This window comes from Malaclemys terrapin, chromosome 6 (assembly GCF_027887155.1).
Source record: "Malaclemys terrapin pileata isolate rMalTer1 chromosome 6, rMalTer1.hap1, whole genome shotgun sequence".
NCBI classification, from domain to species: Eukaryota; Metazoa; Chordata; order Testudines; family Emydidae; genus Malaclemys; species Malaclemys terrapin.
Window position 1 is genome coordinate 110,013,658 of NC_071510.1, and position 25,284 is coordinate 110,038,941.

A 25,284-nucleotide genomic window follows, 5' to 3' on the forward strand; every position below is an offset into this window, starting at 1 on the left:
TTTGCTAAGGGGAGGGGGGGGAATGGGAACAGGAAACAGGGACACAGGCAAGGCTCTGCAGCCTCAAAGCTGGGAGGGGGACACAAGGTAAATGCTGTGGCGTCGGAGCTGGGAAGGGGGACGCGGGGTAAAGGCTCTGCGGCCTCTGAGCTGGGAAGGGGGACGTGGGGTGAATGCTCTGCGGCCTTGGAGCTGGGAAGGGGGACACTGGGGAACAGACTCTATTGGTGTATAGAGATAAGCTCGACTGGTGTGAAGGGCTTTGAAATATGCTTGCTTGGAAACTAACCCCAATAAACATTGCATTGTCTGTGCTTCGGATTGCTGGTCTTTTGCTGCTTGCTGTCTGTGTGACAGGAACCAGGGAAGCGGGAGGGTTAAGGGAAAGCCCTCTAACAGTGGGCAGTGAGGGGAGAGGGATGGAGGGGTGTGGGAGTGGGGAAGACAAGAGGAGTGAAGGAGTGGGCAGTGGGGTGGGGAAAGGAAAGGAGGCAGGGAGCAGATGGGTGGGACAGAGGGGCAGGAGGTGGGTTGAAGTGGGGGCGAGGGCAGAGGGCCAGGTAGGTGGAGGAAACGGGCTGGTGGTGGGGACAGAGGAGCTAGGAAATGAGGCCGTTGGGGATAAAAGCGCAAGAGGCAGGCAGAGAGGGAGGTGGGCAGGGGCGGAGTGAGTAAAGATGGGTCGGAAATTAAGCAGGCGCCTCAGCTCCCCGCATTGGCGGGCTCGGCCACGGCTCATCCCATCGCTTCCCACAGCAAAGTTCACTACCCCGAGCATGGCCAGGGCGCTCGGGCGGTTCGGCCCGCTCTGGGCGGGGGGCAGCAGGCGACACCCCGGGAGCGGTAAGGGGGGGCGCCCCCTGGGTGGGCGTTAGGAGCAACTAGCCGTGGCCCCGATCCGCCCCCGCCCGGCCGGTGTAGTACGGCCGCCCTGGGCCGGGCTGCTCCTGCCCGAGCAAGCGGGGCGCTGGGGCGGGCTTTGTCCCTCACAAACCCCGTCCGGGGCCGCCTCCGGCAGCCGCAGAGCGGAGCGTGGCAAGAGACCCCAGGCGTGCAGCCGGTTCACAGCCCTGGGCCGCAGTCCGCTCTCCGGTGCCTGGGCGCCACATTCACACGGGGGCAACCACGCTGGGCTGGGTCTGCGGCCTCAGGAGCTATCCGTGTGTGAACCCAATCTGCGTGAGCCCGCAGTCAGTCCGGAGGGGCTCTGTCTCTTTCAGGAGTGGCTAAGGAATCCGCTGGCCTGAAATGTGCCAAAAGACGTCCCTGGGGTGCAAGACGTGACTGTCTGGAGGAGTTATGTGTTTTAGAAGATAAATACTAAGGAGAAACATATACGTTTAGTAAATCTATATTTTAGCTTCACAAAAAACACTCTATGCATCCGAAGAAGTGAGGTTTTTACTCACGAAAGCTTATGCCCAAATATATCTGTTAGTCTTTAAGGTGCCACCAGACTCTTTGTTGTTTTTGACAAAAAACACAAATGTTTAATGCATTTTCTCCTTGAATGAAATCTTTTGGAGGAAGTATAACTACCTTGGTCCTCACTTATATTGTTGCAAAAACAAATTTTCAAAGAAAGTTTGTTTCAGATGTGTGCTTTGAGATGTTGTGATAATCCTCCTAATCCACTGTATTTTATTAGCTACACTTACACAGCAGGAATTGAAAAGCTCTTTCTCCGTGCAAGCAAAAATGCCTCCTTGTGACTTTTCACCCGAAGAATATGAGGTAAGTCATGCACAGGGCATTGTACTTGGGTCTAGACTAGATCTCATTGCTAAGATCACCATTCTGCTGTATGCCGTAATTGTTCTGTTCAGTAGCTTATTACGAGTATTCTTCAGTGGCATCAGAAGTTTAGATCATGGCTTTTATCCTTCTCTGAGATCCTTTGGAGATCAGAGTTAAACAGGGCCTCTGTGGTGCTGATTAGAATACAGTAGAAGAACAATCTTAACCCAAGGAAAGGTAGCAATGAAACATTTTTCTATTATTTGTTTCCCTCTCACTGATTTTTAATACCTAATTTGAGGAGTTCTATAAAATGTTTTACCCCCTCCACCAAAATGTATGCCAAGTTAGTTTTTTGGGGGAGTGCAATGGGGTAGAGAGGGAAGGGGAAATGTTTGATTTTTAAGGAACTACTCTTATTTGCTGTCTAATGCCCCATGGCCTGTGTCCAGCAAGGAACTAATAAGTATCCGATCAGTTAAAAAGGTGTATTTTCAAGCAACAATCACATGAAAGATAAATGTATGACTTCGATATCATGAATTAAACACTGTTGAGTAGGTGTTCTGTTACTGTGCCAATTTACAGTTACAGAAATGTGTTTACATTTTCATCTGATGGTGACAAGATTTATGATGGTCCAGATATCTTCTGTGATTCTGTGGTTGTGGATCAGTTGCCAACATAGCTCTGTATCCTGTTGTCACCGTGCCTCATTGGATCACAACTGAGAGTACCAAATTCAGGACAAGCTGCTGAGAAATAGGGCAGAAACACCAAAAGCTGGTGGTTATTCTCCCATAAGATATACCAGACCAGAAACAAAAGTAAACTTCTGTTTCACCACACTGGCTAACAAGAAGTCAGAAAAGCAGTCTCCTTAGGTAGTCTAGTCCTGGTTTTAACACCTGACACTAGACTTAATGATGAGTGGTTATTTAAAACCAATTTCATCACACAAAGTTATTCTGATCCCAAAGGACCAGCCACATACCAAGTCAATATATTACTTACTCAATAATTACACTGTTGCCAATCCTTTAGCATCTAAAGGCTTATTTATAAAAAGAAAGAAAGGTGAGAATTAAAATTGGTTAAAGGAATCACATACATACATTCATTGCAAAGTTCTTGGATCAGGCTTATCGCAGTGATGGAATAACCTGCTGGCTTAAGTCAAGTTTCTGGTTGCTTCCAAATGATTTGGAAGGTCCTCAATTCCTTGGTTAGCATGCTCCCATTAGTAAAAGTTCATAGTCCAGAGGTTAGAGCAGGTAAGAGGCAACATGGAGATGTTTCCAGGGCCATTTATAATTTCTGCCATGTGGAAAGAAACCTATTGCTCTCATTTGAGGAAAATTACAGCTAACAAGATGGAGTTTGGGGTCACATGAGCAAGTCACATGCCCATGTTAAATCTGCTTAATTTGTAATAGATTGTGGATTTCATAATCTTTAAGTAAGAGATCAGTGCAATATAGCACTCTCGTTTAAATTATGAGATTTCGGAGGTTTATATAGCCTAATTGTAGGTTAGTATTTATTTTAAAATTGTAGTTATTTAGTTAACTTGGATTCCAATGTCAACAAATTATGTTGTGTTGATATGATGAATCTGTAGATATCTTTAGTAATGGGGGTAGAAATGATTTCTTCCCTCCTACAGTCCTATTCCTATGAGCGTATGCTGAAGATCCGCAAACAGAATCTGTCTCCATCACTGCAAATGTACTACAAGAAACCACTGCTGCTACATCAGGGACATATGCAGTGGCTGTTTGATTATGAGGGACGAAGGTACCTTGATCTCTTTGCTGGAATTGTTACTGTCAGTGTTGGTCACTGTCACCCGTAAGTATGTTATTGTATGAGTTACACTGACTAATATAGAAATATACTTTTGCTTTTTTGTTTGTGGCCCTATATATCCAAAGGCAGAATATGGCACGCTGTGTTTTGGTGTATCTGGGATCAGATTCTTAGATTCAACACAGCTGCAGTGATCTTTTGGCAAATTAGCTCATTCCTCTCTTTCTTTCTTCATTCATTCGTTCACCCGGTAGTCAGGAAAATGCCAGAATTTTAAGAATTAATAGCAGAGTCAGAAAAAAATTGTATGTGTGTTGGATTAAATTAGTCAATCTTTCTTACTGCACACAGGAAGGTAACTGCAGCTGCCCAAAAACAGCTTGGTCGTCTGTGGCATACAACCAACATCTACATGCATCCATCAATCCAGGAATATGTGGAAAAACTAACAGCACTTCTCCCTGATCCACTTAAGGTACCTAAATCCCAGCAGGATGGATGACTGTTAATTAAAATAATTTTATTTCAATAGATAATGGAGAGATATTTGGAGACAAAGTATTGTGATATTAAACTCATATCCTTATTTAAAAACCCCAAAGGGAGTACAAAGCTTCAGGTAAAGAGAAAAAAATTACAGTTCTCAGGACAATGCTGATCTTTACAGTGAGATCAGAGCCACACATGAATAAAACCCTAAACTGTTGCCCTACTGCTTGGATCCCTACTGTCTGAGTCACTTTCTCTTCAGATTTCCTCTTAAAGGGGCACTGTCAATTTAAAAATCACTCATAAGTTGAAAAATGTTTTGCATGCTATTGTTACAATTAGCACTTAAGTTTTACTTGGAAAAGAGACTTTGGGAGAGGAAACATTTTTTAATCCAGTTTGTTTATGTAGTACATATAAACTGATTGTAAAACACAAGATAGCTGGGGGACTCAGTAGCAGTAGTCCCTGGCAGATGATACCAAACTGGGAGGGATTGCAACTGCTTTGGAGGATAGGGTCATATTTCAAAATGATCTCGACAAATTGGAGAAATAGTCTGAGGTAAACAGGATGAAGTTTAACAAAGACAAATGCAAAGTGCTCCACTTAAGAAGGAACAATCAGTTTCACACATACAGAATGGGAAGAGACTGTCTAGGACAGAGGTTCCCAAAGTGGGCGATACTGCCCTCTAGGGGGCGCTGGAATGATCCAGGGGGGCAGTAGTAGCCTCAGGTGCAATTGGGGGGCATTGAATAAAAATAAGGGGGCAGTGGAAGCATAAAGAAAGAAGAGAATATAAGAAAATTTTGAAAAACCGTTCGTACATGTTTCATCTGTTGTGTAACATAGAGTTAAAGTTGTAGTGATTACTTTATTTTCCAAATAAATTCACAAATTATAAACGATCAGGTGTCAAGTCCGCCAACAGCTCTTAACAAGCAAGTGTTGGCAGGCGAGCATGTCGCGCATTGTCGGGAAGTCCAGCATGCATCAGCAGGAATATGTGCGTGTAATGACTTATTTACAATACGATACTATAAATAGGCGACGTATGAAATCTAATTTAGATTGTTTCTGAATTGTGTAAAAAGCAGTTAACAATAGTGCAATAAGTATTTAAAAATTTTTATTCACATTCGATACCTTCGATCTTTACGGATTATGGATCACATACAAAGCAAATTGTATTATTGTTGTTTCAATAAAACAGCAATTTACACGTGAGTATTTTTATATATTTTCTTACATATCTACCGTACGTTTCTGTGTTTCTAGTGCTTACTAATAATAAAATCGTAGCAGGCTTGTGGCGGTAGGTGGAGTACAGACGTCAACAGGAGAGCACTCTGCCATCGACTTAGCATGTCTTCACCAGACCCGCTAAATCAACACCGCTGCATCGACTGCAGTGGTGCCGATTTAGCCAGTAGTGTAGACATGGCCTCATTAGTAAGGCTAAGATTTTGTCATGGTTATTTTTAGTTAAAGTCATGGACAGGTCATGGGCAATAAACAAAAATTCACAGAAGCCGCAACCTGTCTGTGACTTTTGCTGCTACAAGCCATGCTTTCCCCCGCCACCCAAAGAGAAAATGGGACACCCCCAGCCGCTAGCCCGAGGTGTTCCACACCCAGGGCCAGCTCCAGGCACCAGTATGTGCTTGGGGCGGCACCTTAGAAGGGGCAGCCAATGTTGGGGTGGCGGGGGGCGCTCGCGGTGTTTTTGTTTTTGTTTTTTTGTTTGGTGGGGCGGTGCTCGAGGGATTTTTTTTTGTTTTTGTTTCGGCCGGGCAGCGCGGGGAGTGTTTCAGCGGCGCGGCACTGGGGGGGGCTTCGGCGGCCCGGCCTGGTGCTGAGGGGGGAGGGGGTTTGGGCGGCCCAGCACTTTGAGGGTTTGGACGGCCCGGCGCGGCGCTGGGGGGGGTTGAGTGGCCCGGGGGTTTGGGCGGCGCAGCGCTCGGGGGGGCGGGAGTTTGGGGGGCCCAGCGCAGTGCTCGGGGGGAGGGTCCACAGCGTGGCGCTGGGGGGGGGGGGTGTTACAGCGGGGCGGCGCTCTTCTTTTTTGCCTGGGACGGCAAAAAAGTTAGAGCTGGCCCTGTCCCCACCCCTACCCCCTGCGCGTGAGGCTGTGGCCCGTCGCTGGAAGCCTGAGGAGGGCCCCCTCAGGAGTCTGTCACCTGTGGCTGGAACCTTGCAGGAGGAGGCCCCCTGAGGATGCTGTCACCTGTCACTGCTGCTACCGGAACCCTGCCAGGGCCCCGCTGGCTGCTAACTCCAGTCCTGCAGCCCCTGGGACTGAAGCAGAAAATGTCACAGAAGTCTCTGAAAGCCATGGATTCCGTGACTTCCATGACCTCCATGACATAATTGTAGCCTTACTCATTAGCAGTAGTCCCTGACACTACTTTAAACTTCTGGTTGAAAGCACAGTATGCACAAGCTACCTGAATACGTGCCTAGGGTTTTGGGTGGGATTGTACTCTGGATGGCTAGCCCCTTGTGACACCATGGCTGCACCTCTTATTTTAGCATTCTTGCTCAATCAGAGCTAGTGCAGGTGTCTCCTCGAGCTGGAAATTACACCTTCCATCTCCAGTATAGACATAACCTATAATGGGACATCCTGCCATTGGCCCTCATAGACAGCACATGAGCATCACTAAGTTTATTTCAGTTTGGAGTTCCTCTTGTCAGTGACAGGATATCATTCCAAGTGCTGAATGATACTTTATATGAAAATAAATCTGTCTTGTACTGAATAAACAGATGCATTCAATATTTCAAACTCTTTGAAGGGAAATTGCAGGAAAATTGGTTCTTTAAACAGCTACATTTAGTTAGATTTGCCATTGTGAAACAAAGTAAATGTTCAGTATAATGAGATTACAATTGTGCTATTTATTCTTCCTTAGGTGGTTTACCTGACTAACAGTGGGTCAGAAGCCAATGATTTGGCTATGTTCATGGCAAGGGTTTATACTCGTAACTTTGACCTCATCTGTTTCAGGTAATTATATTAGGGTGTTTTATGAAACTCACTTTTCATAATCAATCTGTACATCTGTATATTGTGTGAAAAAGAGGCTGAGACCTTGTTAACCAGATTCTGCCACAGACACATCCTAAAAATTCATTTGTCTGCCAAAATAGAGAAAAAAAGCAGTAGTCATTGGGAGCTAAGATTCAGCAAGTCTGCTTGTGTTAGAAATACTCCATTTACAAACCATGCATTCACCTACAACTTATAACTTCTGTTTTTAATCCTTAAGTAAGGTGTGTGTAATTTTTTTTTTTTTTTTTTAGTATTATAAACCATGTCCATTCTGCTCAGGCATGTTGGTAATAGACACCTTTAAAAATAGTTAGAAAGATAGACCTTAACAAACTGGTAGTCTTGCAGCCATCCTGCTGAGCACAGGATTCTGAAATCCACCTGATATATTAATTCCCATGAATGAATTCTGAATTGCTTATTAAACTAACCCCAAACCACTACTCGGTTTCTCATGAGTGGCAGTAACAATTTCAGAGAAGAGGAGCCTAAGATTAAAACAGCAGGGGTGTTGGTCATGTAGGATTCAGATATTCTGGCAGACCTGCATGAGGAATCTTGCCGTTGGCTCCAACCAGTGTTCTTAGCCCTTCACTTTCATGAGCACTAAATTCACGTACAGGTCTGTCGCATCTTACACTGGGTTTATGTTCCGCAGTCAGCGCGTAAAGCGAAAATCGCGCATAGTCAAAATTACATTGAGTGTAATAGCGGGCAGAATCACCTGCACTACAGGTACAGTATTAAAATTGTTATTTTTCTCTCTTTTTGTTTTTGTTTTTTGTTTTGCCGACTGCGTAAAGCTGAAATCGCGCATGTTAAATGTGCGTAAGATGTGACAGACCTGTATTATTTTTTAAGTGTGCTTTAAATTGCAATGAAAACTCCCAGCTGGTAGGCACTCAAAACAGAGTAGCATATAAGGCAGGGGCATCCCTTACTGGATGCATCCATGGTTTCCAATGATTTGCTGTCTTCCACATTCACATCAGAAACCAGCCTTCTGTGAATACTGATATTGTTTCCTCCTAAAAACTTTTGCAGCTAGTGTAATCAGAAGAAAATGAATGTTGTTTGTGTGCTTTGTTCTGTTCACACAGAGGAGGATACCACGGAGCCAGTCCATACGCACTGGGCTTGACGTCCATTGGCTCTTATAAGCATGGTGTCGCCAATGGGTTTGGCTGCCAAACAGTGAGGTTTGCTTTTTGTAATATCTGCTGAATTACAAGTCTTCTGTTTGTCTGAATATTACAGCATTCATGTAATGCTTTACATCTTCAAGCCTCCCTGTAGCCCTCTGAGGGCTGATAAGTAGTATATATACAGCCTAATTCACCATTTCACTGCACCCTTGTGTATCCATACAGAGCAAATGAAGAATGCTAGCTATGAGAATGATAGTATTTAATACCCATTTGGCTCTCGCTTTGTACTGGTATAGATGCTGCACAAGATGCAGAGCAATGGCGTATTGCCCTTCAGGTCCTATTCTTTGGTCTGTTAGGGCAGGTTTGTCCTGGTTTGCTGTTGTAAAGCTGCTTAAAGATGGCCCATAGGGGATTCCCTTTTGGACTGAAAATATTTTGGAAATATATAGTGACTCCAACAACACCCCCTCAGAATCCCCACCATAGGGGTTGTGTCTGCGGAAAGGGGTGTGCATGGTATCTCTACAGCTTGGTGACCCATGGCTGCGGGAATGGTTTCTAGAGGCTGTGGCAGCTGGTGTTGGCTACTGTAATCTATGCCAGGAACCAGACCAGCCACAGAATTGGCCCCCAAAGGGCTCCTTTGTGATGTGCTCCTTCCCCCTGGCTCTTCGATGCATCCAGCCTTCTTTGAGTGCAGCTGAGAATCTGGCCCATAGAATTTATTAAATGACTTGCCCATTGTCACATAGTCATTGGGAGAGTCAGGATTAGAGTGTATAAGTTCCTGGCTTCCAGCCAACTATCATGAGTCCACTAGACTTCACTGCGTCCCTCTAAGGTGGATAACTGGATGGAAAACAGTACTCAGAGTAGTTATCAGTGGTTCATTGTCAGATGTCTAGGACACATCAAATGATGTCCTGCCAGGAGTCTATCCTGAGTCTGGTACTAGTCAATATTTTCACTAATGACTTGGATAATGGAGTGAATATGCTTATAAACTTCACAGATGACACTAGGCTGGGAGGGGTTGCAAGTACTTTGGAGGACAGCATTAGAATTTAAAATGACCTTGATGAATTGGAGAAATTATTGAAATCAACAAGATGAAATTCAATAAAAACAAGTGCAAAGTACTACAGTTGGGAAGGAAAAATCAAATGCACAAATAGGAAAATGGGGAATATATGTGACTAGGCGTTAGTACCGCTGAGAAGGATCTGGGGTTATAGTGGATCACAAATTGAATATAAGTCAACAATGTGATGCAGTTGCAAAAAAGGCTAATATCTTTCTGGGGTGTATTAACAGGAGTGTCATATGTAAGACACTGGAGGTAATTGTCCCACTCTGCTCTGCTCATCACTGATGAGGCCTCAGCTGGAGTGTTTGTGTCCAGTTTTGGATGTCACACTTTAAAAAAGATGTGGACAAATTAGGGGGAGTCCAGAGGAGAGCAATAAAAATGATAAAAGGTTTAGAAAACCTGACCTAAGAGAAAGGGTTAAAAAACCTGGTCATGTTTAGTCTTAAGCAAAGACGACCGAGGGGGGTATTTGATAAGTTTTCAAATATGTTAAGGGCTGTTTATAATGAGGACTGGGATCAATTGTTCTGCATGTCCACTGAAGGTAGGACAAGAATTAATCCATTTAATCTGCACCAGGGAGATTCAGGTTAGATATTAGGAAAAGCTTCAGACCATAAGGAAAGTTAAGCTCTGGAACAGGCTTCCAAGCAAGATTGTGGAATCCCCATCCTTGGTGATTTTTAAGAACAGGTATAGACAAAAACCTGTCAGGGATGGTTGAGTTATACTTGGTCCTGCCTCAGCGCATGGGGCTAGACTAGATGATCTCTTAGGGTCCCTTCCAGCCCTATAATTCTCTGATTTTACTGCTCTTTTTCTAGGGATTCTTGGAATTAAACTGGCCATTTTGGACAAAACTGTAGTGAATCTTGGGTAACAATAATTAACTAACATAACTAAAAAATAAACAGGTCAGCCGTGAGTGAATACCCCCAAAAATAGTCACTTGAGGACAGAATGTTTCTAACTTCAGAAACTTTAATTTCTGGCCTTCTCCCTCACTTTCTGCATGAGGCCTCAAATCTGTGAGGGGGCAAATGGTCCTTATTTATTTTTTTCACAAGTTGTTTTCGGATTTTTGAGTTCTCTTTATCACAACCTCTATTTAAACATAACAACAATATTGGAATAAGTGCTTAATGACTTTCGAATGATCAGTGTAAATAAAAAAAATTCTGTTGATCAGTACTTACATTCCTCACACTGGCAAAATTACAGCTGTTTGTTGTGCTTTGCAGACAATGTTACCAGATGTTTTTCGTGGTCCTTGGGGAGGAAGCCATTGCCGAGATTCTCTGGTGCAAACTATTCGGAAATGCAGCTGTTCTCAAGGTTAGATTGTGGCAAAAAATGTCCATTGGTAGGTGCAAAAGAAAAGGGACAGGAGAAGGCAACTGGATGTTTAACAACATAGACAAATATACACTACTAAAAATGCACACTACTAAGAATATTACCATTTACTGAGAAGTTTGGTGATTGTAATTTTGGCAAGCAAGTCTTCATCAATATGGCCTCTCGGCTGTGATTTTTTTCAAAGGGGCTTAAAGGAATTGGATCCTCAACTCCCTTTCAGAAATATGTGGGAGCTGGACATCTAACTTCTGTAGAATCCTTTCAAAATCCTGAATTGAGCTCCTAATGACTGAGTCAAGTTCAATTCTCATAATCAGTAGCCTGCTGCTCTGAAATATTTAGAGTTGCCAGGAGATTAGGGATACTAACAAATGTGTTTTCTGCTCTCCTGGGTAAAGTTTTGGTAGCTGTCCATCTTTGATCTTGAAGGGACGTGATCAACGTAAACTATAAATCAAAAACTCTGGAACATTGGGTGGCAAAAGTCTTGCATGGAACAAGGCATTATGGATGCTGTACAGTGTGTCCAGTCCATGTGAACATAAGAACGGCCGTACTGGGTCAGACCAAAGGTCCATCTAGCCCAGTATCCTGTCTACCGACAGTGGCCAATGCCAGATGCCCCAGAGGGAGTGAACCTAACAGGTAATGATCAAGTGAACTCTCTCCTGCCATCCATCTCCACCCTCTGACGAACAGAGGCTAGGGACACTATTCCTTACCCATCCTGGCTAATAGCCATTAATGGACTTAACGTCCATGAATTTATCCAGTTCTCTTTTAAATGCTGTTATAGTCCTAGCCTTCACAACCTCCTTAGGCAAGGAGTTCCATAAGTTGATGTGAAAGCTCCACTGTTCTTTTACAAGTGACGATTAGAAAATAAATTGTTTTTCTTCCAGGTGCAATAAACATTGTTTACTCACTTTTCCCTAAATACACAACAAAGCAGTCTCTTGCCATCTTTCTTTGTCGCTGATGGTGAATAAAAGGAGTAGCTTGCAACTACTTGAAGACATCTGGTTTGTGTTCTGTTACCGTACATAGTGATGCCCAGTCACATACAGTCATATTTTCCATAATATTCCTATCTGCCTTTTCATTAGAAATCATGTTGGACCAAGATGTACTTAGTCTTATATTTATCATATCATAGACTTTAAGGCCAGAAGGGGCCATTGTGATTATCTAGTCCAGGGGTCTCAAACTCAATTTATCTTAGGGCCAGTGCCAGTTCTCAAATCCTCCGAGTGGGCCAATGTCACTCATGCTGCCCAGAACTCACTCCCCCACAAACTCCTCCCCTCACCTGCCTAAGGCTCTGGGACAGAGTTTGGGTGAGGGAGGAGCTCTGGGGTAGGGGATTGGGGTGCAGGCTCTGAGAGGGAGTTTGGGTGCAGAAGGGGTGAGAGGTTGGGTTTTGGGAGGGAGTTTGGGTGGGGGGAGGGAGTCCGGTGTGCAGGCTCTGGGATAGCATTTGGGGGCTGTGGAGGTGTGGGGATGGGGTGCAGGCTCTAGGAGGGAGTTTGGGGGCTGTGGAGGTATGGAAAGGGGGTGCAGGCTCTGGGAGGGAATTCGGGGGTGGGAGGGAATGTGGCGATCGGGTGCAGGCTCTGGGAGGGAGTTTGGAGGCTGGGGTGTGTGGGGACAGAGCGCAGGCTCTGGAAGGGAGTTTGGGAGTGGTACGGGGTGTGTGGGAGGGGGGTGCAGGCTTTGGGAGGGGGTCGGGGGTGAGGCACTTACCTGGGGCTCCAAAGCGGGGCGGGGGGCCTCCGTGTGTTTCTGCCCCCAGGCACCGCCCCTGCAGCATCCCATTGGCTGCAGGGGCACTCGGGGCGGGGACAGCGCGTGGAGGCACAGCCCCACCCTGCCCCTTACCCGAAGGATGGGGCTGGCAGCCACTGGAGCAAGCAGGCAGACCCCTGAGTGGGGGCGCCTGGGGATGACAGGTGGGGCCAAGGGAGAGACTCGGCCCCAAAACTGCTGGAGCCCTGCAGGCCACATTGGGGAGGCTCACAGGCCGAAGATGGCTCGAGAGCCGGGAGTTTGAGACCCCTGATCTAGTCTGTCCTCCTGCACATTTCAGGCTACAGAACTTCACCCACCCGCTCCAGTAATAGACTGATAACCTCTGGCTGAGTTACTGAAGTCCTCAAATCGTGATTTAAAGACTTCAGGTTACAGAGAATTAACCATTTACACTAGTTCAAACAAGCAAGTGACCTGTGCCCCATACTGCACAGGAAGGCGAGCCTCTCCTCTCCCCCCCCACCTCCCAGTGTCTCTGCCCATCTGATCTGGGGGGAAATTCCTTTCTGACCCCAAATATCGTGATCAGTTAGCCCCTGAGCATGTGGGTGAGACCCACCAACCACACAGCTGGGAAAGACTCCTCTGTAGTAACTCAGAGTCCTCCCCATCTAGTGTCCCGTGTCTAGCATTCACAGGTGGGCCATGTGCCACTGTAGACAATCTTATCATACCATCCCCTCCATAATTGTCTCAAGCTGAGTTTTGAAACCAGTTAGGTTTTCTTATTCAGGCAAACTGCTCGTTCATTCCTTGGGCTGATGTTCAGTTCTTCTAATAACTGTCCCCCGCCTTGCATCTATAGCACTGGTCTGAAGGATGGAGCAAACCTCATATGCTGCAGCTTCCTCTTGGCACGCTATGATTCTTTGGAACTTTTTAGAGAATAAATGGTTTAAAAAAGCTTAGTGGCTTGGGGGTTTTTTGTAGGAGGGGAGAAAGATGCCATACAGTCAGCCTGAGGTTCTTTTGTAACTTCTGTGACCTAGGAAAACTAAGAAAAAAGACTGACTTGCTGCCACAGAACATATGTGGGGAAACAAAATGATTAATTTCCTTTGGTAACGGTAATCTGGGAACATTATAGTTCTTATTACATACGTTAAAACACTAAAGAGATGTTCTTATTTACATATGTTAAAACATTGCGGTTTCACATTATTAATCTAACTTTATATTATTTTCAGTACATTATTCTTATCAGTATTTCCTCAACACAGGCTGTTGTGAAGCAAACGACCGGTACATTGAACAGTTCAAAGATACTCTGAGTACTTGTGTGCCAAAGGCAATAGCTGGGTTTATCGCTGAGCCAATTCAGGTAAGTGACTTGTAATAGTAAAGTAAACCACAAAGAGCTAAACCTGAATGGGTCTTTTACAAGTTTGACAAGCCCTAAATGTAACTTCCCTGTAACAATAGCAATTTTAATCTTCTCCGAATCACTTTGATCATTCCAAAGGGAGGGCTGCAACATTACTTAAATCTTAACTTTTTTCCAGGAGGGTGACTTGTCAATCAGACATCTTGGAGAAATCCTGGCCCCATTGAAGTAAAATGGGAGTTTTGCCTCTGACTTCAGTGAAGCCAGGATTTTATTCTTTGCATTGTTTTTGTTTTTTTCCCCCCTTGATATCTGAGAACAGGATTCTTATATTTTCCATATCCTGTCTACTCAATAACAGACCAGTGGGCAACTTGAGCTGCAGAATATTCCTACAAAACAAAACTGGTAAATCAGATTTTAGTCTTACAAGCCTTAATGTCCCTTTCATAAATTGATTTTAAATATTTAGCAAATTATTTCTAATGAATATACAAGTATTTAATAAAATATGGCAGGCTCAAGCAAAACAGGTAATTTTAACCACTGTTGCCTATCTGGTTTGTGTTTAGCAATAGCATATATGCTATCAGTTGATAGATTAAAAAGTGTTCAGAGCTCTGTTGTAAACTATTATTCTTTAAGGTCTTGTTTGCATTCTCAGGATATTGAAATGCTAATAAATTATACAAATGTGCAGGCTGTAACTTAGTTTATAATACTTCATTCCTAATTACATGTTGTTTTCCCTTCTGCAGTATATTGGTTCTGTAGACGTTGTCTGTTAAAAAGTATTAAAGTAACCCTGTAAGTTACAGATACCCAGTGAGTGTACAGTAAATTATCCTTTAAAATGCCTAATTGTTATAACATAGAGAATTAATTTTAGGAATTACTTTTATCTTCAAATTGCACTATGCCGAGTTTATCTAGCAAATCCACAGAATTCTCTCTCCCCCTCTGCTTTCCTTTGTAGTTTCTGACTCCCTCGCACTTAACTTCTGACTCTCCTCATCTCTGTCTCTTTTGGCAGTGCAGCTGTAGTTAAGTTTCATTTAATTCATACAGGCTCTAGGCATTCCCCTATGACATGAACCTCATAGTCCATTATTTAAGATATTAGTAGTCTAAGTTAGGGAAGTGAAAGGCCTGTTACGCCATCAAGTCCATCTTGCTCGAAAACCAAGGTTATGCCCTACAGTATGTTTTCTGGTGTTATACCTAGCATAATTTTAAATTTCCTAGTGCTGAGTTTTCAATCTGTTCCATTGGGAATATACTTTAGAGTATAACAGTTTCACTGAAGGGAATTTTGTCCTGATATTAGGACTAAATTTTCCCTTGCTTAGTTTCATCCCATTATACCTACGTATTCCCCTAATTTCTCTCCATCCACTGGGGTTTTGCAGCCTTTATATACTCCCAGATTATTATGTTATCCCTCCATCTTTGGCAGTTTAGCCTAAGTGTATATATTTATTTTAGTCTTCTCCTAATCATTTTCTCCAGCTCTCCGTTCATGTTTGCTGTTGGTCTTTGAACTCTCGCCAGTTTGTCCCGTTCTGGTAATAACATGCCTACAAGTGATACAACTTTCCAGATATTGTCGCCATATAGAGTATAATTCTCTGAAGCATATTTGGTCTTGGTTCATTAGACAAGTGGTTCCGAAACTTTTTTTTGCCTCTCTTTAAAAAGCAACAGAGGGTCCTGTGGCACCGTAAAGACTAACAGAAGTTTTGGGGCATAAGCTTTCGTGGGTGAATGTCCAATTCATCAGATGCAAGTTGCTTTTTACAGATTCAGACTAACATGGCTACCCCTCTGTTACCTTGCCTCTCTTTGTGACCCAATCAGGGTCCAGATTGGAGGGGTGAGGGGAAATGAGATGGGACCTACAGGACTTGCAGATGGGGTCGCAGCACCACTCAGGTTTAGCCCATCTACTAGGTTGCAAAGGCCAGAGCGGGGAACTGGACCCAGCCCCACAGAACAGAAGCTGCTGCTGTGCAGTGAATAGGGATGGGCTCATCTCCCCTCCCCCCCAACTCCTCTTCACATTGGGCCTGTGACCCACCTAGAACCTTCCTGCAGCCAATAGGTGGGTTGCGACCCACCGTTTGGGAAACATTGCATTAAGGAGAGAAAGCTGACATCATGTTTTAGCTTTTACTCTTCACTGTCTCCTAACTCTTCATATTGTTTTATTCTTATAGCCCATGTAATATTGATACAAAGTGGGAATTCAAGTTCAAAAGAGATCCACTTTCTGCCCATTTAGCAATGTGGCTAAACAGATCTACCACAAAAGGGACTTTGGTCATTAAGTCATCTAGTGAATTAAAGTTCTGCCTAGATTTCTCACTGTCTGATCACCCTGAGGTTTGCTCCTGTTTGTGGTGTAGCATTTGTGCTAAAGACAATATATTTGTGCATTTCTGACAGGGTGTTAATGGAGCCATTCAGTATCCTAAAAGATTTCTAAAGGAAGCTTTTCAGCTAGTGCGTGAAAGAGGAGGTGTCTGTATTGCAGATGAAGTGAGTATCCAGAAATACATTTTTTGGGGATTGAGATATTTCTGCCAGGCCACTACAAAATCCAGCAATTGCATGAAGGCAAAAGATAGACCTGGAAATAGTTTATATTAAATTCTAAATTTACTTTAATTAATCCTTTCCTGTTTCACAGCCTAAGAAGGGAACAAAGTGCGGCATTCCAGCACAAGAGCCTTTGCTAGACAAAGCTAGTAGCAGAAGTTATTAATCCTTCACTTTCATGTGCATTAAATTAACACAAATAGTACTCAGTGACAGTTTATGTTGCAAACTCTTAGGGTCCCACTCACTGGTTGTGTAAATGGGTAGAGCTCCATTGACCTGTTTACATCAGCAGAAATTTTTTTCTTAAACTCTTACCATTACTCATTTGAGGCCTGATACAGAGAGGCTATGTCTGCATTAGGAAAACAGTTTTTACATTTGTAAAATTTTAATCTTTAATCAAATTGTGAAATTGTAGTGTAGACAAGGCAAGTACCTCTGTAACTTTAGAGGGGAGCCTGCTGCAACTCTTCTGCAGTTACCAGGGCCGGCTCCAGGCACCAGCGAAGGAAGCAGGTGCTTGGGGCGGCCAATGGAGAGGGGTGGCACGTCCAGGTCTTCGGTGACAATTCGGCGGCAGGTCCCTCAGTCCCTCTCAGAGGGAAGGATCCGCCGCCGAATTGCCACCGAAGAATGAAGCGGCGCGGTAGAGCTGCCGCCGAAGTACCGCCGATCGTGGCTTTATCTTTGTTTCTTTTTTTTTTTGCTTCGCCGCTTGGGGCAGCAAAAAAGCTGGAGCCAGCCCTGGCAGTTACACATTTTAAATCTAATTTGCTTGGTTAAGACAATCTGAATTACTACTCTGTTAGGGAAGCAGTTTAAGTGACTATGATGGATGCTAGAGGTGTTAGGGGTGGTAGAATTATTACAGCTTGAAACTGGAGATTCTGAAAAGTGCTACACAGATGCAATTCCCATTAACTTTAGTGGAACTGACAGCTTCCCAGTCCCTCTGGCCATGTTTACTAGGAGAAAAGGTGTTAGCTCCCTCATTGTAAAAAAACACTTCCTTAGTATTGCAATTTTTATAGCTGGTCAGTGCTGGAGTACACCAAACCATTAAGGTACCAGTAATGTGCCAGGTGTATCATAACTCAGAAGCAAGCTCTGTTAGATGCTTCAGCAACTAGGCCTTGTAGGTGCTAATCCTGGTGGGTCCCAGTAACTATTCAGACACATGGCTAAGTGAAAGGGTATTTTATCAGGGCTGGCAGGAATGGGGAAGTTAGCGAATATCCTAGGCACAGAGGCTTAAACAGTTGCAGTTCAAAATGAGCAATAGCAGTTCTTGTTTGGGTCCCTGGGGCAGCCAATTGAGTTAGGGCTTTTCAGTTTGAGTACCTGGGGTGGCCTTTCCAGTCTGGTTTGTATTCAAGCAAAGATGAATTTGCAGACTTCAAGGACAGGATCACTTAGTGGTGAGTCTTTCATTAGGGTCACTTTGCACTGGCTCCCTGCCCTGTCGCTTCCCCATCAGTCCCACACAGACCCAGTTAACTTTTGGGTTACTTCTGCGCTACTGCATGTGTGCATAATTAATGAGATGTGCATATTTTAATTTTTTTGCACAGAAAAGGCTTCTGCCAAAATGTTGCTGCAGTTCTGTCTTTGGCCCACCAGAGGGCACTGTGGCACAAGAACAGCAGAGCTACGGGGGAAGGGGTGGCTGAGTGGGGCACAGACACTGGGGGATGGGGTGTCTGAGTGGGGGTGGAGGGCCACATGGGGACAGGGCAGATGTGCCTGACTGAATGGGAAAGGCTGGGGTCAGCCAGGGTCTGCATGGGGGAAGCCCCCTAACACTCCATCCCCACCCCCCCAAAAAACTTGTTCCATATGTTTCCCACCCATACCCAACAACCCTCACAAGTTCACACCCAGGCTCCTTCCCAACAATTTACTTCCCTCTCCCTCAGCTCCTCTGTTACCCCTGGCTCCCCCCAGCCTTTGCACCGCTTCTGAGGGTGCAGGAAATATGGTTCATTATTGCAGTTTAAATGAATTGTTACTCAGAGTTCTGTATTAATATGCCTAGTAAGGAATCTATTTGTCAAAAAAAAAACATTTCCTGAATCTTTTTTGTTGTCTGTATTGTTACAGACATATTTGCTGACAGGTACTTCGAAATAAATGACCAAAAATAATTGAAACTGGTGTGATTATAATGTGTTATTTTGACAAAATATGCAGAATTTTAAAATATTGTGCACAGAATTTTTTGGCACAGAATTCCCCCAGGAGTACCAGTTGTAACATGGGGCAGTCTCAGCTTGTTCCTCACAGGGCTCTGTATACAATTCCTGGGGGTTCTTCCCTGTATCTGGCTTACCATAGCAGTTTCTGCTTCCTGAACAGGGTCCTTTCTCCTGCCTGGCCAAGGGAAAAGAAGGTATAATGGGGAATGTAGTCTCCTGCCTGGGCATTTCCTGGATGAGGATACATTCTCCTACCTGGCCAGGAGGAAGGGGATGTGCAGTGGTGAGGGACTGATGGGAATGTAGTCTCTTGCTTAGCAGGTTCATCACAGTATAGTTTCTCTAATGGAGTTCATTATATTAACTCAATTATGTTTTGAGTAACAATACTAGATTTAAATTGTGTAATAATGGGAGATAGTCTTAGGATGTATACAATACCACTTTTCATTTGTATCAAGTGTAGAGTGTCTCTATAAATATGAGCTGTCAACAAAATCAATAGTGGAACCTGTCTTGGACTACAGTCACTATTTAGCATAGGAAAGAAAATGTGTGAGGATGAGTTGAATGAGGATCCTGCTAGAATAAAGTTGGCATTAGAGTCTACGAGTGCAAATTGGTAACAGAAAGGCACAGATAAAATACAAAATATGAAACCAAGAAACAACTTAAACAATTTTGGATTTTCTTTTGAAAGGTCCAGACAGGGTTTGGACGAACTGGCAGCCATTTCTGGGGATTTCAAACACATGGTGTAGTCCCTGACATTGTTACCATGGCAAAAGGAATTGGTAATGGCTTTCCAATGGCAGCTGTTGTAACCACACCAGGTATAAATATTTGTTATTTTAAAGCATGAAGTTGAGGTGAATAATAAATACATTGTAGAATAACTTAAGTTTCCATAGAGCCTTTTGTCCAACCACATTACCTTAGAAATATTAATATAGTTAGTCTCAGAACAGACTTATGGGGTTGGTAAGTATGATCCCCATTGCACACGTACAAAATACTGAGGCATTGATTGTAAAATTTTTTTATCAAACTCAGATTGTGCTCCTCATTACACCAGTTCAAATCTAAAGTAAAACCATTAAAATCAATGGAGTTATACTGGGGTAACTGAGATCAGCATCTAGCCCAAACGAGTCGTTAGCAGAACTGACAGAACTCAGAAATCCTGATTGAGTTCACTGCCCTACCCATTAGACATACCTTTAATACTAAGGAAGCATTCTGGACAACTCTAGAATTGTTGACTAGTTAATACTAATGATTCAGTGGATTTAATGTCTCAGAGAAATAATGGATTTATTCATTGCTGTAGTGGATAATTCACTAGCTCTGTTGGAAACTTAAATGTTCATCTATTAAAATCCATTCACCTTCCTTTTAGCATCTGCTACACAGATCATATATTTTCTGGAACTTTGCCCTAAATTGGTTACCAAGAATATACCGTTTTCTTCTCCTTTTGCCTGCAGTAAAACGGAGAATGATGCACATTATTAAATGTGAAGCTAAAACTGATAAGTACTATCACCAGACTTCAGGTAATTGTGAGGCAGGAAATCACTGAGTATTCTTTTTCTTTTAGAGATTGCAAATTCCTTGGCTCAGAACCTTCATTTTAACACATTTGGAGGAAACCCTATGGCCTGTGTAGTTGGAGCTGCAGTTCTTGATGTAAGAAGAAAGTGATACGTTCATAATGTCTTACACTATTGTTTGCTATGCGTTATGGAAAAGGCAGCTTCATGCTACTTCCCTTTCCAATGGTGGAACTTCTAATGCATACAGAAAATGAGACAAACATTTATTTTTATTAATTCATGGGCAATATGCACTTGTAGAAAAAATAAATTGCCTGGCTATTCCCATTTCTATAACTGATTTCAACTTGTAGCAGGAATAGGAGGATTAAATTACTCTAGGGATAATACTGTGATTGACAGCTTCATCTTTTTCTTTCCTTGCTTACATTCTTTGCTTCCTGTTTGTCAATAGATGTATAAATGGAATTTATTTACGTAGCTCTCATAATTCTAAGTAGTTCTGTCCCATGGAGTTCTCATCATTTTTCCTTTATAGAAATCCTCTAAACTAGCAAAAGCACTTATTCTGAGGTACACACTTAAAATGTATTTTAACCCTCAGAGCTTCCACTTAAAAAAAAAAAAAAAAAAGTCAATTTAAATCCTCATGCAACACCTTGAAAAGCATGAGCTGCACACATGCCCCTATTGATGTGAGGTAATTTAGTGTGTAACAAACAGCCACATTCACTTGGTCACATGTAAATATCCTTCCCTAAACCTCATTTTAAAACTGTATTGCCAGGTTCTGAACATCTGGCTCCCTTATTACACCATAAGCTATGTTGGTTAATTTGACAAGTGTAGCTTAGTTTTTTACAGCATTTCCTATTATACATGAAGAGGTCAAATTTAAGGCAGGCTTAATAATACAAGCCTGTTGTAAATCTTTGCTGAGGGGTAATGAGATTGCAGGCCGGTTATAGGTGTGCAGATTAGCCAAATTCAATATTTGATTCTTTCCCACAACATTGGTCTTTGTACATCATTTTTAACCAGGCTATTGCAGAAGATGGTCTACAAAAGAACAGTGAAGAAGTGGGGGCTTACATGCTATTGGAGTTTGCTAAACTGAGAGAGAAGTTTGAGATCATTGGAGATGTCCGTGGCAGAGGCCTTATGATTGGGATAGAAATGGTGAAGAATAAGGTTGGTAAATGGCACATGCCCTTCTATTTATCCCAGTATTAAGATTCAAGCTTCCTGTGAAATGACTGTATGCCGACTGACAGCTACTTCTCTGAAAATAAGGAGTCAGAACTCTCCACTGGCTAAAATTTAGAACGTTCAAAGTGCTTAATACATCAGAAACTCTGAGTAGTCCCATCTTAAAAGGCAGGACAATCATTACCGTTCTCCAAGGAGGGTGGTGGCAATGGAACACTTGTTGCTTTTTCCATAAACATCTAGCCAAAAAAAAGTCTCTCTCTCTTCCCTCCCCTCCCCCGCCTTCCACAGGACAGTCGTCAACCTCTTCCAGATGAAGAGATGAGTCCGATCTGGGAAGATTGCAAAGACATGGGAGTATTGATTGGCAGGGGTGGAATTTATAATCAGGTACAGTAACTGATGTGGACTTCTTTTATGTATCTTTTGTCCTGACTAAATCACAGTGGATTTGACTACTTCTGTTTAATTTAAGAATTATAAAAAAAAAGTGAGTCTTGTTTACTAACTTCTGAATATAGCAGATCAAGAAGCTTTGTCTTAATCCTCTCAATTATAGCATATTCAATATAAATGTTATTTACTGCTGTTAAAATTCCTACCTTTCAGACAAGAAATGTGACCCTCAATAGTAATTTCTGATGCACCTAGCAGCCGGTTCTGAATTCTCTATCTCTAGTGTTTAGATACTCTCTAAAACAGCAATGCCTACGGCTATCAATTCTAGCCTGTTGTTCAGTTTTATCGGCAAAGCATACAATCAGGAGAGCTGATAAAATTCTACCCAGCTGGGAATAAGACAGAACATCTCTTCCTTGTGAATCCATCAATATGGGGGCATGACCCACAGTTAATAAATATTATACCCAGTAAATTGTGAGAGATATCTTATTTCACTTGAAGTGAAATAAGTTAAACAGGGAGCAAAGGATTGCTGGCATTTCCCTCCTCCAAGGTAATGGTAGGGTTTATTAGCTTGCTGCTGTCAGTGTTCAGAGTCAGGATAGACAGGCAGAGGACTTAACCAGGTTCCCTCAGATCAGCCAGCTTCCTTAGGAATAAGTTACAGTAGGGAAAGGGGGCACTGGAGACTTGCTGATGTGCCTACTCCACCTCAAATTAATCCTTGCATTGCACAATCAACTGATAACAGATTTGCACCTGTTGAAGGTCTAGTAATATTTCAGCCTGATTGTCTGAGGACAGAGCATCTGCAGACAGCAGTTGTTGTAAGCGTTGAACTTCTCAAAAAATCAGACCAGGCATGCCTATTAATGATAGATTTAGATGGTTTGCCCTAGGATGTGTAGTTTAATGTTTGGAGAGCATGGAAGTAAATAATAATTTAAATCAAAACTCAGCCCCAATTGTAACAGGTGATAGGCACCAGCAAGGTTTACATAAAAGTCAGCAGAATCCAAATAGGAATGATTTAGTTCTGGTGGATTCAAACAGTTGGAAACCCAAATTAAGTAAGGGAACATATGTTAAAACTACATTGCAGAACAGAACCATGCAGAAATGTTTGCTGATGAAAAGAATGTATGATTGAAGTACACTACTTAAATCATCTTACTAAAATAGATTCACGTAGTATAGAAAATAGCACTGTTTTCCCCCCTTCTACCCCTGGCTGTTCCTTCTGCTAGTTTTAATCTATTTTTCCACACTTGACTCCTGCAGCAACACATCTCAGGATGACTAGCTAGGGCTCCCTCCATTCATTTAATTCTTCTGCCCAGTTGTAGTATTGAGGTTTCTTAAATCACAATGTAGAAATACTCAACCATGTGCCTAGCATCTGCTAGTGTGGGTGTGGTTCTTGCATGGGAGTAGTTTGCCACTCTTAAGGCTTGGCTACACTTGCGAGTTACAGTGCAATAAAGGAGCCCCGGGCACCCTAGCTTACTCCCCGTCCACACTGGCAAGGCACAGAGCTCTCTGACTCCGCAGCTACAGCGCTGCTGGTACTCTACCTCGACGGGAGTAATAACATTTGCTGTGCCTTGGGTACAACGGGCAGGCGTCAGTGTGAATGAGGTGTTGCGTTACTGCGCTGTGATTGGCCTCCAGAAACGTCCTAGAATCTCTTTAAGTCAAGTGGCCCCTCTTCTCATTGTTTTGAACGCCTGTAGGAATGTGGAAATGCCCTTTCAAAGCTCCATTTCTGACAGCCGGCATGCAAGCCATTAGTGTGGAATGCTGGGTGAGAGAGAGAGGCAGGGGCTGCTGCTGTCTGAACTTACAAGACAGCATGCTGACATGCTCTCAGCCCCCCAAAACCCCACTCTCTCTCCCCACATACACACAACACACTTCCTGTCACTCCACCCCACCCCTATTTGAAAAGCACATTGCAATCACTTACATGCTCAGATAGCTGCCCATAATGCACCGCTTCCACTGCAAGTGCTGCAAACATGCCCATGCCAGTGCCCAAGCAGCTGTCAGTGTGGACAGACTGCAGCACTTTCCCTACTGCGCTCTACAAAGGCGGGTTTAACTCACAGCACTTAGGCTAGGCTGGTATTACCATTGTTACAACTAGTATATCTGTTACTTTTTCCAGGATTACTAACCCTTAAAAATGCTGTGATGGTATTAGTGTCATTGCACATCAATTGGTCTCTGCCTCCAGTTTAAAAAACTCTTTTCTTTTCTCTCCTCAGACATTTAGAGTTAAACCTCCACTGTGCATTACTAAACAAGATGCAGCCTTTGCAGTGGAAGTATTTCATGCTGCACTAATGAGACATTTGGAAAGAACAGCTGCAAATTAGTCTCTGAACAATCTTTCTCCTTACAGAGGATGTTTGGTAACAGTTGAGACTCGCCCTCCAAGCCCTAAAATCTTGCTACAACTACAGCTGGCAAAAAATTTATAGTATGAAGAGAAGATTGATCTAATTTTCCTAAACATGCAACTCTTAAGAATTTAAATGTGAAAGATTACCTTGACTCAGTTTGCTATACCTGCAAGAAATCAGTCTTAGTGTAATGTTAAGAAAACAATACCTATTAACACAAATCAAACGTTTTAAAATTAGGCAGTGCTGTCTACCTAGTCTGAGACTAGGTTTCCTGCGCGTCACAGCAGCAAGTGAGATTGGCTCGTGTATTAAGGCTCGCACTACATGAAAGGGCATGCTGAATAGTACAGCCTTTACAATTATATCATATCAGGGATAGTTCTTCCTTTCTTTATGCCTGGCTGGTTTGCTCTTAGTAGCTGAAATTCTGGATGTAGTTTCTACAGTGACAGAGGGAGTGCTCTGTGTAATCTTGCTCCAGTGACATTTGCTTAGTAGCTAGTGCACTTCCTAACCAAGACGGGAGACCCCATCACAGGACAAAATACTTCGCTCCTGAAAAACACTTAGTGGAAAACTATGCTACTATTACACTCATCATAGGAAGTGAGGGGGAGGAGTGAAATTCCTCCAGGGCAGAGTGGCAGGTGAAAGCTCTTCAAGCAGGGCCTTAGTGAAGGAAAGTTGTATGCGTAGCCTGTAACATGAGGATGGATTTTGTTTAGTAGTTATAGAGGAAGATACTTACTTATTAAAAAAAAAAAGTGTATAATCATTCTTCGGTGGGTTCTAATCCAGTCTCCTGCCCACCCTCAACAGTGATCTTTTCTCCTTTGACTGGTAGCAGCTCTCCCTCTTCACTCAATACCATCCCAGGCTGCTGACACAAGGTGCTATGTTCCCCTCCTGTCAGCAGTAGAGAGCTCATGGATGTTAAATAACCTTTTTTCCCTGTTCAGGTTAAAGACAGGATTAACAATTCAGCTGTTAAGTATAAATTACAACTAATTATTGTCAATTCAGTTTACACATGAGTTAATTTCTTGGTCCAATAAAAGGTATCACACACTGCCCTTGTGTATTTTAT

General features: G+C 43.1%; 1 protein-coding gene across 2 annotated transcripts; it reads left to right on the plus strand.

The window, feature by feature from the left end:
* AGXT2 (alanine--glyoxylate aminotransferase 2) lies at nucleotides 1-25,268 on the plus strand. 2 transcript variants are annotated; one of them, XM_054031780.1, is made up of 14 exons: nucleotides 1-87; nucleotides 1,649-1,734; nucleotides 3,404-3,588; nucleotides 3,898-4,021; nucleotides 6,954-7,048; nucleotides 8,194-8,287; nucleotides 10,576-10,669; nucleotides 13,723-13,823; nucleotides 16,272-16,364; nucleotides 19,323-19,455; nucleotides 20,223-20,311; nucleotides 21,220-21,369; nucleotides 21,679-21,777; nucleotides 24,057-25,268. In XM_054031780.1, exons 2-14 carry the CDS (start codon nucleotides 1,699-1,701, stop codon nucleotides 24,165-24,167), a joined length of 1,404 nt encoding a protein of 467 aa, XP_053887755.1. In that variant the 5' UTR covers nucleotides 1-87; nucleotides 1,649-1,698; the 3' UTR covers nucleotides 24,168-25,268. The 2 variants fall into 2 exon arrangements, with proteins under 2 accessions (XP_053887755.1, XP_053887754.1); XM_054031779.1 differs by lacking the exon at nucleotides 1-87 and adding an exon at nucleotides 663-843.
* Nucleotides 25,269-25,284: the final 16 nt, after the last annotated feature.

Coding starts and splice junctions, on each gene's coding strand:
- AGXT2 (XM_054031779.1), top strand. CDS start 678: ATGGGTCGGAAATTAAGCAGGCGCCTCAGCTCCCCGCATTGGCGGGCT. Junction 4,022..6,953: donor TTCTCCCTGATCCACTTAAG/GTACCTAAATCC, acceptor ATTCTTCCTTAG/GTGGTTTACCTGACTAACAG. Junction 21,778..24,056: donor GGGGTGGAATTTATAATCAG/GTACAGTAACTG, acceptor TTCTCTCCTCAG/ACATTTAGAGTTAAACCTCC.